Source organism: Helicoverpa zea, chromosome 11 (assembly GCF_022581195.2).
Source record: "Helicoverpa zea isolate HzStark_Cry1AcR chromosome 11, ilHelZeax1.1, whole genome shotgun sequence".
In the NCBI taxonomy this organism is placed as follows: domain Eukaryota; kingdom Metazoa; phylum Arthropoda; class Insecta; order Lepidoptera; family Noctuidae; genus Helicoverpa; species Helicoverpa zea.
The window spans coordinates 11,936,612-11,955,886 of record NC_061462.1 but is presented as its reverse complement, the minus strand read 5'-3'; the positions used below and the strand labels follow the sequence as shown (position 1 = coordinate 11,955,886).

The 19,275-nt window shown below is 37.7% G+C and overlaps 1 protein-coding gene across 3 annotated transcripts in view; it reads left to right on the top strand.

Annotated features, from left to right (window-relative positions):
- The window catches only part of LOC124634362 (cadherin-87A), a 61,926-nt gene that overhangs the window by 29,329 nt on the left and 13,322 nt on the right, over positions 1-19,275 (top strand). For 2 of the 3 annotated variants that reach the window (XM_047169918.1, XM_047169919.1), the window contains exons 2-21: positions 6,089-6,153; positions 7,182-7,300; positions 7,581-7,667; positions 8,899-9,030; positions 9,321-9,446; positions 9,694-9,828; positions 10,228-10,420; positions 10,671-10,783; positions 11,108-11,305; positions 11,815-11,967; positions 12,368-12,555; positions 14,431-14,593; positions 15,097-15,246; positions 15,667-15,828; positions 16,177-16,300; positions 16,624-16,815; positions 17,084-17,316; positions 17,950-18,103; positions 18,329-18,526; positions 18,930-19,169. In XM_047169918.1, coding sequence (XP_047025874.1) covers positions 6,099-6,153; positions 7,182-7,300; positions 7,581-7,667; positions 8,899-9,030; positions 9,321-9,446; positions 9,694-9,828; positions 10,228-10,420; positions 10,671-10,783; positions 11,108-11,305; positions 11,815-11,967; positions 12,368-12,555; positions 14,431-14,593; positions 15,097-15,246; positions 15,667-15,828; positions 16,177-16,300; positions 16,624-16,815; positions 17,084-17,316; positions 17,950-18,103; positions 18,329-18,526; positions 18,930-19,169 — 3,115 coding nt within the window. In that variant the 5' untranslated portion in view covers positions 6,089-6,098. Of the gene's footprint in view, positions 1-6,088; positions 6,154-7,181; positions 7,301-7,580; positions 7,668-8,898; positions 9,031-9,320; positions 9,447-9,693; positions 9,829-10,227; positions 10,421-10,670; positions 10,784-11,107; positions 11,306-11,814; positions 11,968-12,367; positions 12,556-12,609; positions 12,669-14,430; positions 14,594-15,096; positions 15,247-15,666; positions 15,829-16,176; positions 16,301-16,623; positions 16,816-17,083; positions 17,317-17,949; positions 18,104-18,328; positions 18,527-18,929; positions 19,170-19,275 lie in introns of all 3 variants that reach the window. The other variant, XM_047169921.1, reaches the window with a different exon arrangement.

Genomic DNA, 19,275 nt, shown 5'->3' with positions numbered 1-19,275 from the left:
ACCAAAGCAGAAGCTCCTTCTATTGAGGCCACCTCTATACCTCCAACGCACCATCTACATAATCCTAATCTTTTTGTGATCCTTTGATTAATATCTTACATCTATCTATCTACTTATCCTCGGTCTAAAAATATGTCGGAGTCATCAAGTCTGCATTGGAACTTGTTCTATCGTTTGCGTTTAACTTATCTTGCGATGCTTCTAACAGGTTACCTGTCATCATTTACGTAACCTGTTTACCTCATCTTGTAGTTAATGGAGTAGGCCTACGAGGCCTACGTTTGAATTTAAATGTTCTGGACTAAAAATTATAATTATAGGCATATCTGTCATCATCAAGTTTTAATCTGTAATGTCTTCATCAATAGAACTTTTTTCTTCTTTTTAATCTCGTGTGTTTATCCTGTGAAAAATAAATGATCGTTTTATCGATCCTTGCCCAGATTGCTGCTGGACACAAGTTTATCCACAGAAATCTCCTAACTTAATTATTGTGTGAGAGAGTTCAGTATAGTCACGCAAATATAATTATGTAGGTATTAATTAACGCTGGTGAGGTATGAGATAACAAAAACAGTGACCCGAAAAACGACCTCAAAAAAGCACATTAACCTATTTTTGTATCAACCGGTAATCACAGTGCAAAGAGCAGCAGACAATAAAATTACACCCAAAAGCTTAGATAATAATCCTTTAAACAATTACCTAATAAGTCACACAAAAAAAACCACATTACCCTTGAAAACAAAACAATGCGTTAATTACTTTGTTTAAAACAAAAACCGTGTATGTACATTTAAGTATTTGTACACGATCACACGGGATCGCAACTGTGTCGTTCGTAGTGACGTAATAGGCATGATGACAGTAATCAAAAATCATTAAAATAATATATTTATTAAATTAAACTTGAAGCTTGGAATATAAAACGCGCATTGTTTTCTTTATTAATAATGTGATTAATATGTATTTTTATAAAATAAAATTACGAAATAAGGCAATCCGCCATGATATCTTGAACACCAATCAGAGCTCGTGACGTCATCTCTCAAAACAACTCGCGCGAAAGCGCGCGAACGTCACATTTCGTTATTGTGAACTTCCACTGCGATCTTTGTTTTTAATTAATTAATTGTTTATAACACGAGTTATGGAGCCCGGATTTATCAAGGCAAACAGCGGTTAGTGTGTAGCAAAGGGTGTGCAAGGCTTTTGGGCCATCCCCTTCGTGGTTATTTTTTTTTAAACCATCCAGAAGTAGGAGCCCCGCGTAGCGGGGCTCCGTCGACTGCCTTTGTTTACAATGACCTTCAGTGCTCATTTTCAGGCGAACCGTTGGTCCTAGGCAAAAAGTGCCCAGATGGTTTTCGTCTTATTTTTAAGTATTCTATACGATAGAAATGAAAAACTAGGCATTTTCAGAAATTTTCCCAAAAGCCTTGCACACCCTTTGCTACACTCCAACCCAAACAGCGCTAATTTGCCTAGAATTGATATCATAATGCTGGGAAAGTTTTTGGCATCAAATAAAGATTTTTGTTCAGCTGAATTTAGAAATGTTAAAACTTCCATGTAAGTATACTAGTTTAATTAAAAAACAATGAGAGATGAAACCTAACCTCGAAATAGTTATTTACATTATAAACTATGCTAGAATCTAGAGAACTATGTAATAACTTACATCAAAGTGATCTTCACAAAAATAAAGTTGTACCCTGGGCAATATTGCTTTTGAATCTCGCCTTGCAAGTTTAAGCCACTTGTTTCGTATTTTTTTACTGTGAGGAACGTACACAAATAACTTATCAGGAGTTGTTTTGGATGTGTTCTTACACTGGGGGACCCCACAACACCTATGCCCTTTCGAATTCATATTTAATAACACAAAAAACTTAATTATTGCACGAGCGTTGTTTACTTGCGTCTTGTAATTTCAGTCGTGACGTCACAAGTGACGACATGACACTGACAAGCGTTTTCGCGCCGGATTCAAAGTGGACAGAGAAAAATGCAATTATTTGATAAAAAAACTTCGCATTTTCTTAAAATTAATAATTTTTCATATAAAATAAACGTATACCTACATCATACAAAGGAATTTAAAAATTTGTCATCATGCCTATTGTGCGAAACACAAAGTTGTGCAACTCATTGTCTACAGATCTGGTTCGCTTTTTGTTGGTTACCATGTTCTGGTTATTAACAAACATTTTTATGGAGTCAAGCAGTGCTTGATGGAGTAATTGGGTAACTGTTAAAGATTAGTTGTAATTGCTTTAGTTGATTTCCTTGTTTTTACTGTTAGATATACTTGGCAGTTGATTGCTACCGCTTGCTTCTAGCATTGATTACCGATTTAATGAACCACAGTTAGCGTATAAAGTTCCCCGTTGATTAAGAACCTTACCTCCATGAAATAGAGACTCGATAATTTAGCCCAGGGCTAAATGATTGACGTCACATATCTATGAATGGTCCCAGAGAATTAGGGCAGGCCGGTTTCCTCACGAAGTTTGCCTTCGCCGTTTTAGAGTAGTTGGGCCTGACTAGAGTCTTCAATTATAATGAGTATGAAGTACTCAGCTGTTCCATAAGTTGGCTTGTCCCTTTCCAGGATTTAATCTTATTCATATCTCATTTCTTCCAAATCAAGATTCTTATGCCACATTTCATAAGATTAGTCATGATTGAAATTGAAACCATGATTGTAAAAAGAGCGTCCATTTTGAAAGTGTGACTACATCTAAGATCGCATATTGGATTCATCATCACTTAAAGTTTCTATGCAAATATACAAGATGAAACTGACCTAGGTAACCCTTAAAGAACCCAGGCTTTCACGCTGGGCAAGCAAGATGTAATGTAACATTAAATATTGTAATGTGTCCTGGAAGTTGTACATTTGTCACACAGACCCGTTCCGTGCAGTTAGCTCTGCAGTTGGAGTTGATCTCTATGTTCATAACGTAGGTACCTAACTTGAAACGGATTTTGCAACACATGTATGTACAATTTTTTTTTTTGTTATAATTTTTAGATAAAAAAATTATATATAAAAGTGGCTTGTCGAACTTATGACTAAAAGATCTTTTAAAAACCCTTTTTCGTGTGGATCCCTAGCTAAGCAGATCCTGAAGGTTCGAATGGTTCAAAGTTCACCAAAATGGACAATCATCGTATTGACATTCACTTGTTTTCATACTAAACGCGCGGTTCTATTTGCCATTTGTAACAGTAGCATAGACATTAGAAAACATAAATTCTATTAATACTTCGATTTGGTTACAAAACTCCGGTGGTCGGTGGCAAGCCATTCATGCGAATAGCTTTTTGTAGTCCAGTACAATTGGATCATAATACATAATAACGCAAACCGACAAAAGTTATTTCAAGGATCAATACCAACTCCATAGATCAATTAATTAAAGAAAATTAACGCTTTCACAGCCTTAACAAACCAAAAACCATTAACTGACTCTTCGACCTACTAATTTACAATATATAATTAAGAACCAATTAGTGACCTAATTGCTTAAAACGTAGTGTAATTTGTAAATGATTTTTTTCTATCTAAGAATGGATTATGAAATAACGAGATCTCAATTCTCACGGCACACTTGACTAATTGCCGTGAACATAGCTATTCTGTGGTTTAGCGTAGAAATTGTAATAAACATGTTATAACGAGAAGGCTTTAAATGACTGGAGCTTTATCTTAGTTAATATGTGACAGTCAGTTGTCATCTTAAGACAGTTTGTAACGCCCAGACGGACTCCACCAAAAAGGGGCGAAGTTTTTAAACTACCTATAGAATTTCTTCGTTCGGGTACGAGATGTTTGAATAATGAAATTCTATTGGTTGTTTAAAAAGTTCTCTGCTATGCTTTGGTGGAGGACGGGCTTAGAAAGGGCTAGTAAAAAATTATCGTATGAAAAGTCTTTTCACAATTCCCATTCTCCTAAGTTACAGAAGCCTTTTGGGTTCGTTGATTTAATTTTAAAAAATCATCAAGAAGGTTTCCACATTGAAAATTGAAACCATATCGAGCTATTACTACTGCTAGTAGGTACTTACTTACTACTTACTCAATTAAAAAAAAACATAGTAGGTACCTACCTACTTACCTGATTATCCTAACGACCATAACATAAATTACCTCTTATTACAACTCAATTGCAACATATTATTCAATAACAAGCCGTTCAATTAGTTAGCTAATGAGGACGATTTTAACGGTGCCCTACTGACGAGACGGTCATGGCTACTGACCTGACAATTAACCTAGACTTAGGTAGCTGCGTACTTATTAGGTTCTACATACTTTGAAAACTGTACTGTATTGTAAACATGTTTGTGGTCTTCTTCTTTCGTGTCTATGACATGTCTTATAGTATAGTGAGACTACACTTTGTCAGCCCAATATGCCGCCCCAGCGAGAGCGCGGCCGGATACGCTCATTAGGTCCTCCCGCTAGTTTCAGTACGGGATTAAATATGACTGGTGGTGGCTTGGACCCTTTTTAACCGATTTTCGAAAAAAAGTCAAAGTCAAGGGACAAAATAATAAATAACAAATACATACAAAATATATTTTTCCTTATAGCACTGATAATCATAAATTCAACCAAAACAGACGAGGTCGTTGTACTCACCATTGTTGTACCAACAGTGTTTGAACCTAAAACTTGAAACAATGAAAGTTTATTGTCGTTGTTTAGCAATAGAAAGAAGCAGATTGACTGCTTAGAACATAGTAGTTTAGTTTCACTTTCTATCCCTTTAATATTAAATGGGGATGTTTCTAAGAAGTAAAGTGTTTTATTATGTTGTTAATTGCTATTCTTCCAAAATCTACAGGAGATTGCAAGGACTATTTGCTGACGTCTGCAGGAAGATCGCGATACAACTACACAAAATTGTATCGATACTTATTGATACAAACTGATAAAGTTCATCGCATTGCGACTACTTTCCACAATAATCTCCTGTTTACTTACATTTGAAACAAAAAGAATTCTTTAGAATCTTATGTACCTATACATAGGTATATGAAGGTACGGAATTAGTACGGGATGATGCGTCTCCCTAACCACTTCATCTGAAGAGGTCTCGATTACCATCAAGGCCTTTGCCTCTACTTTTGATTGAGAGTTGGAAATTGGCCAACATTTGATCGATCAGTAGGTCTTGGAGTAATTTTCAGTGCACATCTTGAATGTCAGCTTTAGTTATGCTACTATTCGAATCGTTGAAAACAAAATGTTTTATAAAAACTCTTTGACATTATTCGTAGTTTAAGGCCTATGTTCAATTGTTAAACACTTGAAAACTTAATTTCTGTTATTCTCAGAAGTTGATTGAAGGTAGTGCAATGCAAACATATAAAATTCGTCTGTATTAATATTGGATCCCATTAAGATTAAAATTATCGCTCTTATTTGCATCAATGAATCACCAAGTTCACTTTAACGCAACCCATTCATAATTCAATATCATATTAATGACATTACTTATCTAATGAGATGCATACAGAAATATACATATAGGTATTAAAATGTTAAGACTTAAAATAAATTGTGAATATTAAATGGTGCTGATTAGCTAATATCTTTAGTAATTATTGAAGTAGCTCATTATGTAAATAAAATGGATTTTGGGTAGCTATAACTATTATAAAATGACAAGTTGAAAAAGGAGTTTTCCAGTGTTATTTTATCTTGGAAGAGAGAAGGGTTGGCCGATTAGAACTTTGGAATTTATTATTTTATATATGATAGTGAACTCGATGTTTTAATACTTATCGTCTTTTATATATTTAAAAGGAAATTTTAAGCTGTGTAGAGCCGCTATTTTCGAAGCGCAAGCAAAGAAAAACTTAATGCAGCTTTAGCGTCACAAATTGTTCAATTTGCTATTAAAATTTCCACTAAAGTTCGCAGCTGCATTACAATTCCACCAGCTGCATTGCAATTATTAAAATAGTATGTGTTTTATAATTCTGTGTAAATTATTTCATAACACGTATAAAGGACGCTCACATGTCATTGTAAGAAAAAGATATTTATAAAAACAATTCGATTGTTACAGAAAACCAAAGATGGAGACGCGGTGGAGTTACACAATCATCTGGGCAGCTGTGTGTTTTGCTTCAGGTAATAATCATTTGTCATAACATACTTATATACATATATACTTTCTCAGGGATGTTATTGCACCTGTGTAAGTGCAAGCAAACCTCTTTAAATTCAAAAACAAATGACTAACTTCAGGAGTTTATTGGAGTTGACTGTAATTCAATCACATGATCATCAGCATTTTTATCGTCCCCTCTGCTGGGCACAGGCCTCCTCTCATACGGAGAAGGTTTGAGCGTTAATCAAAACGCTTGCTCAATGTGGGTTGTGTGATTTCAGACTTTAAAGTCCAAGTTTTCTCGAGATGTTTTCCTTCGTCTTTAACCTTTAGTCACACGTTGCTGTTTAACACCTATTCACAAAATACAATAACTTAAATAGGTAACCCTAATTAGAGTGAGATATTTATTGCTTTAAGTGTCTTGGTCAAAAGGAATCTTCGCTCTTTAAACAACAATATAGTAAGCAACTACCAGTAACAATAAAACGCTTAACTGATAACTAAAGTAACAGTTAACAGTGAAAAGCAAGTGGTTAACAATACAACTGGTATTGAAACCGGAACAGTGATTAACACAATTATCGGCCATAGCATCGCTTGTTTCTCGCCGTGTAGATTTTACTGCTAATTTGTGTAGTTCGAGGTGTGTTGTGTAATATAGGTTTTTGGAGCGAAAGTTTTGGGTCTTTGGGTTGTATTGGTATTTGTATTGGTCTTTGTTTGATATGCTTTGGTCACTTCTGCAGAAAATGGTTAGCAGATACGATTTGAAGCTATACTTCAGGAGAACTTTTGGGTTTTTGTTTACAAGTTGAAAACTCAAAGAAACATCAAAACTTAAATGAATAGTAAAATAAAACATAATTTATTTGGAGACCTATTAATAGGCTGCGAGAAAATCCTTAGAATTTGGAGCACCAATTTCACCACAGGAACTGCATACTATGCCAGAAGATTAAGTATCCGCAACAATACACTATTCAGTGCCTAAAGTGTATTTTTTATATTAATAACAAGTTAACTCTTTTATTTTCCTGCCTTCCAGGGTCCGCAAACATGTTACCAGTTTTCACACAGGACATGAACAACCTAGCGCTATCAGAGAGCACGCCAGTGGGTACCATGGTCTACAGGCTGCAAGGAACTGACCCTGAAGGATTGCCGGTAAGCATCACTATATTAATTTAGTTATAGGATATGTGAGAATTTCTTCTGTAAAGTTCTCTGGTCATGCCCAACCAAGTTTGTAGGTTGGGCATGACCAGAGACAATTTTATAAGAGGGATACGAGTTCCTTCATGTTGATGGAATGTCAAAAAATAAAAATACAAAAACGCTAAATATGTTAAAATCAAGACTTACATTTGTGTCCGTCATTGAGAAGCTTTTTTTGACAACCCTACTTTACTTCTAAATCTTGAGCAATAATTTGTTTTTATTTCAGCTAACATACAGCTTGGTTGGAACAGATAAGTTTTCTGTGGACCCTGTGACTGGTGACGTCACCCTGAAGAAACCACTAGACAGAGAGGTATGTAAACTATTTACTAAAATTATTAAGCTTTACAGTTAATCTTTTTGTAGCTATAAAGCCGGTGAATTTTTGTTTGTAATAGCAGTTTAAACTCAAAAACAAAAACTTAAAATATCTATTTGCATGCTTAAGGTTGGACAGTTCATCTACAACATAAACGTTAGTTTCCCTAAAACAACTGTTTGTTGTGAATTATTGCTTACAATAAATTAAAACGGTGGTTTATGTAGGCGGTGAACCTGGGCCTAACTCATGCCTTAACTGTGGTTATGATTTTTTAAAACAAAAATGTCTTTTGTTTCTTTTTTTTTATTGTGGCTTATAATTCCAAGGCTGACACCGTTAAAATACACAGGCGTCATAATAAAGGGCTTATTACACTTGACTAAATTCAGTCGTCTAAATGATTCAGTCACTAAATTCAGTCAAATGTAATCGCATTTAGGAAGGTAGTTTTCATTAAATCATTTAGAAACCTAATTAGACAAACCTATTTAGACGACTGAATTTAGTCAAATGTAATAAGCCCTTAACAAAGCGCTTATAATTACATAAAAAAAAAAACATTATATTATGCATACCTAACAAGTATTACCTATAAAATCTGCACAATGTTTTTTTTTTGTATAAGACTTTACAAATTATAATTAGGCATGGCTCGTGGTTACGTCGGCATTACAAATGGTTGTTATTAACTTGAGCCCAGGGTCGGAAGGTCAATAATGAAGGATGCTATTAAAGTTAAAGGTGATATGACTGTGTTTGACCCTTATGTTTTTTGCATTGATTACACAATTCTTAGGTAAGAATGTCGCGCCTACGTTGTTTGTAAATATCTTATCCGTTAAAGGGAATTATCTTGCATTATCATCAGCCACTGTAGGATACAGGACTATCCTAGAGGACTCATTCCTGAAGTAAACAAAACCAATTTCGTCACTCTGATCGACGAAGGGTGTACCTAGCTACACCTACTACTTATTTGACATATTAGACTGTTACCTACGATGCGCTATCAACCAATATTTCTTCTGTGTTGGGCTATTGCTATTTTAAAAACTGATAAACCCACGAAATAGTGATCTCTCTCTTATATACATCGGTAGTATATTTTTGTTGCCCTGTTTAATAAGGGGCTCATTCAACAGAACACTAACCTTATCACCTTCATTATACTCCTGCCCTTATCCCAATTTTATTTGTATAATGTTTCTCGTAATCATTCCAGGTGGAAGACACGATAAAGTTCCTAGTGTCCATAGAAGATGAGGATCCAGCGAAAGAACAGAACCTGGTGCAGTCACAACCAGTCACCGTCATCGTGCTGGATGAGAATGATAACCCACCTATGTTTAAAAATGTAAGTACTCCCAACTATTATTACCAATAATTATTTGATTTAAATTGCCCTCTTGAAGTAATTCTCAGATTCTCCGAACTTGGACATTGTACAATAAATAAATGTTTACAATCTATCAATCGAAGAAAGAGTAGTCTTATATTTACTACGGTCCCAGTTGTTTCCAGACAGTCTAACTTCAACCATAAAACCGAGACTACACAGCACAATTTGGATCGCTAGTAGGATTTTGTAACGCCAAGACTTGCTTTGTTAAACTGTATCTTATCATAATTTATCTTTTCTTCTAGAGTCCTTATGAAGTCGACGTACCTGAAGACGAAGAAGTTGGAAAGACTATACTGGAGAACATTCTTGTGGAAGACAGGGATTCTGTGGGAGACAGTCTTGAAGTCGGCTGCATACCCAGTGAACAGGTAAACTTCGCTTAAACTATATTATTGCGTGTTACTGCACTTCTACTTCAGATTCCAATAACCTATCCATCTGTTGCTTTCAAACTAAATATAAAGAAGTTTGACATTAACCTCGTACAAGTTATAACAAATTCCTATCTCCAGGATGCAATTCACTACATAGATAAGTTATTGAAAGCCCCCGTAAATGTATACAAAAGTGAAATAATATTAAGTTTTATGTAACAACTTGTTTTAAATATTTCAGTGGCCTGAAGCTTGTGAAACATTTGAAGTGGTAGCCCTGAACTCATCAGCTCACCAGTACACCGGAGCGCTGGTGCTGAAGAAACCACTGAATTACAATGAAAGGCAATTCTACCAGTACCAGTTGTATGCTACTGTAAGTATGAAGATAAATGACGTATACAAACTAATTAAATGTTCATTTTTTTTTACTTTTATGTAGGTACTTTATATATGTTTAAATACTTTAACATGTAGTAGATGTTAAAAGTATTGTAATTTAAAAGTTGGATAGGATAATTTGCTCAAATATTGCGGTCCATCAACTTGTAAATGTGTTACATATCAAACTGGTCCCGTAATAGGACCATATCTATAGCGATTCGGTCTCGGCAAGTAGCAGACAGTAACTTATGAAGTCAGAAAAGTTTATTAACCGTGTCGAGTTGTCAAAGTTAACGCAATTTTCCGAGGCCTTAGACTATCCGTTGGTGCCTGTGAAGACATACAAATCACTTTGCAGATATTAATATTAATTTAAATCATTTCCTTCCAGGACGGCACCCTAAACTCGAGCACCCACATAGAGATCAAAGTTGTGGACGTTCAGAACACCCCGCCTGTCTTCAGCGGCTCCCTCAGTGCAGCGTTAGCTGAGGACGCCCCGGTCGGGACGCTGGCCCTCACTGTGCATGCTAGAGACGCCGACCGGGCCCGGCCTAGGCCTGTGCTGCTGGAACTAGTTACTAGTAAGTTAGTTTTGAAATTGGGTGGTACAGGGCACAAGATAATAGTGGCCAAATAACAGCCATAAAATGGTAAGCCACTTTTGGTCCGTGAATTGACGACCATCTTTTGACAATCTAAGCGCCATCTATCGGCTACTGATGATATGAAGGCAGATAGATTAACGACGATAAATGTTAGTGAGAACAAAAGTGTTTTGAAAATAATAAACTACCTTAAAAATGTAGTATGTGATATAGTTTTTTCTTCCAGATCCCCTGGACTTCTTCCTACTAGACAGTCAGACAGGTGAATTGAGAACAGCGAAGCCCTTAGACAGGGAGGCACTAGCCGACCCATCTTCACCATTAAATCTGACCGTCAGAGTGAGTATCTAAGAGATATCTTGTATATATAATATTAGTTTTTTTTTGTCGCCATACAAATGTATGATAGATTTGAGTTAAAGTTTAACTAAATGAAAACTTAGGGTTTAACTGTTAAACCCTAGTTTTCATTTCGTATAAATTAATTATTCAGTTGAATAAATTGCCATGTGATAATTGCTGCATATATGTATAATGTCAACCATGTTTGTATTGTTTTTCTTAATAATATAAACAAATAACCCTATATCTTTACCTGTTCACTACACCATAAAATAATCAAAATCCTTTTCATGCTCATATTTTATTATAATTTTACCCCAGGCAACAGAACTAGTAAACGGCGTCCCAGTAATTTCTGACCTAACTTCGACCCTTGCGACCGTTACTATCACCATCAAGGACGTGAACGACGAGCCGCCGCGCTTCAACCGTCGCGAGTACTTCGTGGAAATACCTGAGAGTCTACCGGTTGAGACTCCACTGCCAAATCTGGATATGGTGGTCACTGATACTGATGTGGTGAGTGGGGATTTTGTCATCATCATCCTCCTAGCCTTTTCCCAAATTATGTTGGGGTCGGCTTCCAGTCTAACCGGATTGAGTGGGGATTTTGTATGGAAAATTTATTTTATATGATGGATCACGCCCCAAGTATTTTTTTAAAGAAATATTCAATGTACAGTTTTGTATTTTATACCATATTATTTTGTTATACCTATTTATAAGGTATATGCACGATATACGACCTATACATACCAGATATAAGATAGATTACGTTATATCGTGTGTGTGAAATTAAAATTAATTTAATCGAGTGTTTCTTTAATATTAGAATTTTCATGTTGCATACTGCGCAACAAAAATAAAATATGCGCAAAATTTTGCGCAACACATCAACTTGCGCAAAATGTGCGCAAACATTCTGTCGTCTACAAGTTTAATACACAAGTTACACATCCAAATAAAATATACAATACACATATTCCCAAAATTCTCACGAAATAACTTCTTTCTAATAATCTTTCCAGGGCCTCAATTCAGTATTCACGCTGCGTCTATCAGACGAAATGGGAGCGTTTATAGTAGAACCGTCCACAGCGACTGGCAGCGCTTCTGTGACTTTGAGGCTCAATTCCACCCTGGATTACGAAGATCCTAATCAGAGGAAGTTTATTTTGGAGGTAAGGTATTTTCGGTACCTACTTGGGATTACAGGTTTGCTGTTGTCATGAATCGTGAACAATATCGTTGAGTAAGTCGATGTTAGGAAACGATGTGTATAAAAATTGCTGATGATGTTGTTTGTTCTTTATCGAGTAGAAAAAAACTTTTGAAATACCAGCTTAAGAACTCAACCGTTAGTTACTGTTTCTTAATTGACATTTGATATCTATCCCCTTAATTTTTGTTTGCCATCAAAATCAAGTCCACCATCGTAATATACGCTACAGGTTGTGCGCCCGATTTCGCATTGCCCTATTACACGGCGTGTATATGCTGTAATGAGGCGTGTCATTTCTGCTTACATGAGCAATAATTTAGTCTTTATTCATTTTGTCATATGATTTCTACAAACTTCAGGTAATAGCAGAAGAACTACACACATCCCCCCGACTATCCTCGAAGGCCAGCGTGACGATATCCCTGCTGGACGTGAACGACAACGCTCCGCAGTTCCCCGACGAGCCGTACTCCGCTACTGTTGCCGAAGCTGCCCCTGCTGGCACCAGGGTCGCTACTGTTAGAGCTACTGATAGAGATACTGGCAGGTGAGGAACTACACACATATCCCCGACGAGCCGTACTCCGCTACTGTTGCCGAGGCTGCCCCTGCTGGCACCAGGGTCGCTACTGTTAGAGCTACTGATAGAGATACTGGCAGGTGAGGAACTACACACATATCCCCGACGAGCCGTACTCCGCTACTGTTGCGTAGGCTGCCCCTGCTGGCACCAGGGTCGCTACTGTTAGAGATACTGGCAGGAAATACTAGTATTTTACGTTTAGAACTAGCTTCTGCCCGCGACTTCGTACGCGGATCCTGTCCCTTGTGCCAGCGACTACGGGGTCAGCAAAATCAAAGATCTGAATAGTCTGATATTGAATTTTAAGGGACCGAAGAGAAACGTTCTATATACTTATTTTTTGTACTTTAACAGCAAAAGCACAGCAGATTAAACAAAACGCTGAGAACTGAACCGCAATAGACGTGACCATAGGGATAAAAGTAGTGATTCTAATTAGTCCGCATTTGTGTGTGGCAAAAATATTACACAAGTATTATTACGTAAAAAAACATTAAATAGATGACAAAGTCGTGGTGACTTAGTGGAAGTCGTGGTGGTTTAGTGGGTAGAGAACCAATCTCTCAAGTATGAGCTGAAGGGTGAGGATACCTCGGTGGACTTTAAACGCAGATTACGCGCTCCCTGTGCTTACCATGAGGCACCTACCCTCCGAGCAGGGCTACTAATCCTGCTCTAGCGACTCCACTCTGGACGGCCAAGCTAAACCAGAGGCGTGAGACCTACCCCCGTCATGGTTCTAGCTGGGCTCCTGGAGTTCCACATCAGGTGTAGGTGTGGTTCAATTTTTATAAGTCAACAGAGAGTGCTTATCAGATTGAACAACTTTTTCTAAAACGTCATACTTCTATATGCTATAGTCTAGCTGGGCCCCTGGAGTTCCACATCAGGTGTTTTAGATCTTCAATTTGTGTAAGTCAATAGAAAGTGCTTATCAAATTGAACAACTTTTGCTAAAACGTCATACCTGTATATGGTATAGAGAAGCTGGGCTCTTGGGGTTCCACATCAGGTGTTCCAGATCTTAAAATTTATTATCTCAGCTGAAAATGCTCATCACATGAAACAATTTTTGCCATGGCACCATTTTTGTATCTCTTATAGTTTTGTTGGTCTGTTGGAGTTCTGCATCAGGTCTTCAAGTTTCGAAGATAAATTATAGCCTATATGTTGACCAGGCTTAATACTGATACAACAAAGAAAAAATCATTGAAATCCGTTCAGTAGTTCGGAAGATTAGCGTGTACAAATCTAAGAAGATGTATACAAACTTTCATCCCCTATTTTATCTCCTTAGGGATGGAATTTATCAAAATCCTTTCTTAAGAGTTGCCTACGCCATAGTAGCTTTATGCATGCAAAGTCTCAGTCCGATCGGTTTAAAATTGACAAAGTTTCATACAAACTTTCATCCCCTATTTTATCCCCTTGGGGGTAGAATTGATCAAAATCCTTTCTTAGCGGATGCCTACGTCATAACATCTACCTGCATGCCAAATTTCAGCCCGATCCGTCCAGTGGTTTCAGCTGTGCGTTGATAGATCACTATGTCAGTCAGTCAGTCAGTCACCTTTGAGTTTTATATATTTAGATATCTGCCTAAATGAGCTAAGGAATCAAACTAATTTTAAAAGGGAGTAGGGCAGTTTTAAGGTAGGTCAGACAAAAACCAGTCGGGATAAATGGTTTGTTTTTCTTTCTTTTAGCAGGTTTCAAAAGTCCACTAATTTTAGTTCATGAAATAACAAAAAAGTAAGGTTCAGTTTTAATGGTTTTTTATTCCCATCCTATTTATGCCACATTTATACATCCTACCATAAATATCTGTTTTTATACCAGGTTCGGCACAGAAGGCATAGTATACGAGCTATCCGGCAATGGAGCAGAACTATTCCGCGCGGACCGACGCAGCGGCCTCATCACCGTGGCGCCGTGCCCCACGCCCGGCACCGCGCCCTGCCTCGACTATGAGACGAGGAAGGATTACTTCTTGCAGTATAAGGTACTTACTGACGACATACTTGATATCAGATATTATAGATATTAGATACTAGACATAATATTTCATCTGCCAAAATATTACGAAAATGAATTTTATTTCTTGGTAACACTTTCACGCTAAAACGGCAGAAATAATTGAGGCGCAAGTTAGCATAGATATAGGAAGTACCCTGAAGACAGAGATAGCTAACTTTTATCGAGACACAGGACGTAGTTTCCTCGAGTCAAGCGTGAAAGCGTTACCAAATACTCACCCATAATAATAATAGCGTCCTAGCCGATTATCGGCTACGGCGGCTGTTTTCACATAAGGAGATCAGCCAACTGCGCAGGACATAATAATATTATAGTGCACGAGCATTTGCTTGGACACAGGTGCACTCACTATTCCCTCACTCTCATAGCCTGATGGAATGACAATCCGAAACCATTGGAGAGAGATCACTTTTTTTCTTAACATTATGACTTACAAATCAAATAACTTTAACTCTATCTTATTCCCAGGCAACAGACGACGATGGAGCCGGACAAATGACAGTGGTCTCCCTGCAGATATCCCTGACGGACTCCAATGACAATCCCCCAGTGTTCCACACGCTAGTCTACAAGGCTTCTATTGATGAAGATGCTATCAAGTTCGAGCCGGAGTTACAGGTATTTTTTGCTTACTTTCATTAACTCACTCCTTCACTTCTTTCACTCCTTTTGTTAAATAGATAATATAAGATCTACATGTATGTACTCATATTCGCAGAAATAAAGTTAATAAAAATATCCTGGGTCTGTAAAAAATGCAAATGATTCTTTTAGAAATATTTTAACTGAAAAGATGATGATTTACAATTGGAACGTAAATATTCTGCGAACTGTTCTTTTTTAATCTATAATTCAATTCGTGAATGTTTGTTTTTGATATAAATACATATCAGATCTTTTTGAAGAAATCATTTCTATTTCTGGCTTCTCCTTTCTCCTGACTTAACATATTTGTAGCTAAAAAATAATACATTATTTCCAAGTCATCAGGTGCATATCCAAGATATACAAATAATCGTGTATTTCACAATTCTACAGGTGCAAGCCCGTGACATAGACGCAACATCAGACATTCGCTACTCCATCATCGAACCCCCGACCCACCCGTTCTCTATCGACCCCATCAACGGCAAGATATCTGTGGAGGCTGGTGGCGTTACACCGCCTGAAGATAGTAATAAGATTTTGTTGACTGTGCTGGTAAGTTTAAATTATACCTATGTAACAAAATAATCATAACCTGCTAGGTAATCTGGTTTTCTTATAAGTAGGAATACTCTAAAAGAAATAACTCAGATTTATTCTTTTGACGGTTTAAAAATCAATAACTAATTTATAACATCGTTACTCAATTTTACTACCTTTTCATTTCTGTTGTAACTACAATTTTGCAAATACAATTAACAATTTTATTTTTATAACTTGGCGGTTTCATATAATTGTACTTTTCAGTTGTCAGACCTTCGAACGAAGGCCAGATAAAGCCTTTACTTTATCCATTGCATAGACTAATATTATGTCCATTGCATTTCTTGCTTCCTCCCCTAGGCGACAGATGGCGTTCACAACGCAACTTGTAAGGTTGAGATCGCAGTCCGTGATGTGAACAACCACGCTCCCGTCTTCGATACCGATAGATATAATGCTGATATCTCTGAAGACGCACCAATTGGTAAGTTTATCTTAATTGTTAATCTGTTATGACAAAAGTCTGATATCCTACGGGTGACACCAATTTGAACGTCATGAAACAATAAGGTCGATTTTCCCTTAAGGTCTGCAACAAAAGATAACCTTAATGACCTAACTTACCACTGCATGTCACTGCACTATTGTTACTGCACTACTGTCACTGCATCTACAACTAATATATTCTGTGCTCAGTGGATACATGTGTTAATAAACTACGGCAATAACTCCTATCAAATAATGATGTAACTTTATCTTCGTTTCTTTTTTTTTATGAATTAATACAATTATATTTTTCTTTACCAGGTACGGAGGTAGCAGCAGTTCGAGCCACAGATTTAGACAGCGGCATGAACTCAGAACTCAAGTACTGGATACAGAAGGGAGCCCTCGACTCCTTCGCTATACACAACGATACCGGCGTAGTCACTGTGTCTTCCAAGCTAGACTATGACAAGAGGAACACTTATACTATACAGATTGTTGCTACTGATTTAGGTAAGTAATTAATTAACAATACCAACAGGTAGACAGTTCCTACATGTAAAACATTTGTACTAGATCGTATTAGGGTTACATTGGAAGCCAATCGCCAAAAAGCTAGGCTGATATATAATTTTAACATTTTGTTGAAGAAAGGCTTTCAACTCTACTGTCGTTTTGCTCGCGAAAAACTTAAAAACTACGCAACGACATTAAGACATATAGATTTAGATCATACATATACTTTTATACATATTGTACACATATACTTTTCTCTCCACAGGCATACCCAGTCTAACCGGTACCACAGAACTCACAGTAAACGTAATAAACGTGAACGACAAGAAACCTTACTTCACCCCCACCATACAACGAGCAGAGGTATCGGCTGATGCAGAACTGGGGTATACCGTGCATACTCTGGTGGCTGATGACCCGGATATCACGGATAATGCGTCGTTGGTCTTCAATATGGGGGATAAAGTTATTAGGGCGGTCGATAAGAATGGGAAGGAGGTGAGATTTTGTTTTTTATTTATTTTTATGTGATAATGGTATTCATTGCATTTAAGTCCTATGTTACAGTACTACATTAAATAAGAAGTTAACAAATAGTCCAGTTGAAAATTAGCGGACTATCTGTTGATTATTTTTTAGCAATTATTTAGTTGACGTGATCATTGGGTCTTGTTTGAAGACAATTAAAGTTTCTCTAACGGCCAGTTTCTTCATCAAAAGTTAAAGTTAAAGTTATGGCTAAAGTAATGTCTAAAGTAAAAGTAACGGTTAAATTAAATTTTTCTATTAGTTTTGCTGTCACTTTAGCCTTGAAAAAACGAATTTGACCGTTGCTTTTACTTTAGACATTACTTTAACTTTAACTTTTGATGAAGAAACTGGCCGTAAAAGAGATGACGGTCTGACAGGCGCGGCGTAATACGGTCACCAACGAGATGGTCAGACGATCTGACAAAGATCGCGTTAAGCGCTGGACGCATGCCGCTTCCAGCTGATCCTTTTCGAAATGGGGGAGGTCTGTGTTCAGGAATGGACCTTCTATTGTTGAGATGATGATGACAAACATTTAGACATCATTTACCTCTTATATATTTTAGGGTGAATAATTCATTGATTGTGATATAATTTTAGGTATCAGACGAAGGTATCTTCGGTTCCTGGTTCACGGTCCAGCCGAACGGCACAGTGATAGTAACACAGAAGCTAGACAGGAGCCGAGCGGCAGTGCTGACGCTGCCGGTCACAGTCACTGACGCTACTGCCGCCACGCTGCAGGAGGCCGATGGTAACTATTAATAGTACCTACGTTAATGAGTACATAGGGGTAGTACCCACATACGGTTATATAATGGAGTACACAGGAGTATATAGAGGAAGTTAATAAGGGAGTGTCTAAAAGGATGTCTGACTGTCACTCGTTTTGGAATTGTGGACGGGGTTGACTGTCATTTTTATTGAATTTGTACATATTTATACAAAACATTTCTTAACTAGTTCCCATCTGTTTCAGGTGAACTAATAATCACAATAGTGGACGTGAACCGTTTCGCTCCAGTATTCTCCCAGCCTTCGTACCTGGAGAGCATGGCGGAGGAGCAGCCGGTGGGCACCGTGCTCAACACGTACGTCGCCTCCGACCGCGACACTGCCGTGCAGGCCACGCTCATACACCCGCCCAGCCCCTACTTCACTATCGATAATGTTACTGGTGAGTGTGTTACTGACTCCCAGCCATCATATCGGGCCTAGTGATCACCAATGGTCGAGTTAACTCCATAATAATTCCAGTTTTTAGACAAGAAGCTATATTTAGCAATCCAAGATATTCTACAGCCCTTTTTTATGGTAAATCATCTAATGAACCCTCCCGCTGTGTGTTTATCAGCGTGAGGGAGTGTCAGACCCTTACTGGCTTAAACCCACCATGTTCCTCCGTAGGCCTTTTACATACCAGAGCCGCGGTAACTCTTTCGAACAATATCGCAGCCCCGGTAGAGATCAGGCCTGGTGAACAGAGCTTGATCTTGATATCAAGCAATCCATATTAGTTTCCATATTAGTGGAAGATATTCTTAGGGCTTACAATGATTTAAACCATTTTATTTCCCCAGGTGTAGTAAAAACCGCTCAACGCCTCGACTACGAGAAACTCCACAGCATCAACTTCACTCTCGTCGCATACGACAGCGGTGTGCCGCAGCTGTCCACGTCGGCCGGCGTCACCGTGCTGCTGCGGAATGTTAACGACGAGGATCCCGTGTTTGTGGCTGCGGCTTACGATGCTGCGGTCACTGAGCATTCGCCTGCTGGTACCAGTGTGCTCACTGTCACTGCTGTTGATAAGGATGAAGGTAAATATTGATATAGTTGGCGCCAAACTTTTTGTCGTCTCGAAGCATTTGTATATAAGCGTTTGAGGCAGGTTATGAACAATATCTACGTGCTTGTGTGATGAAT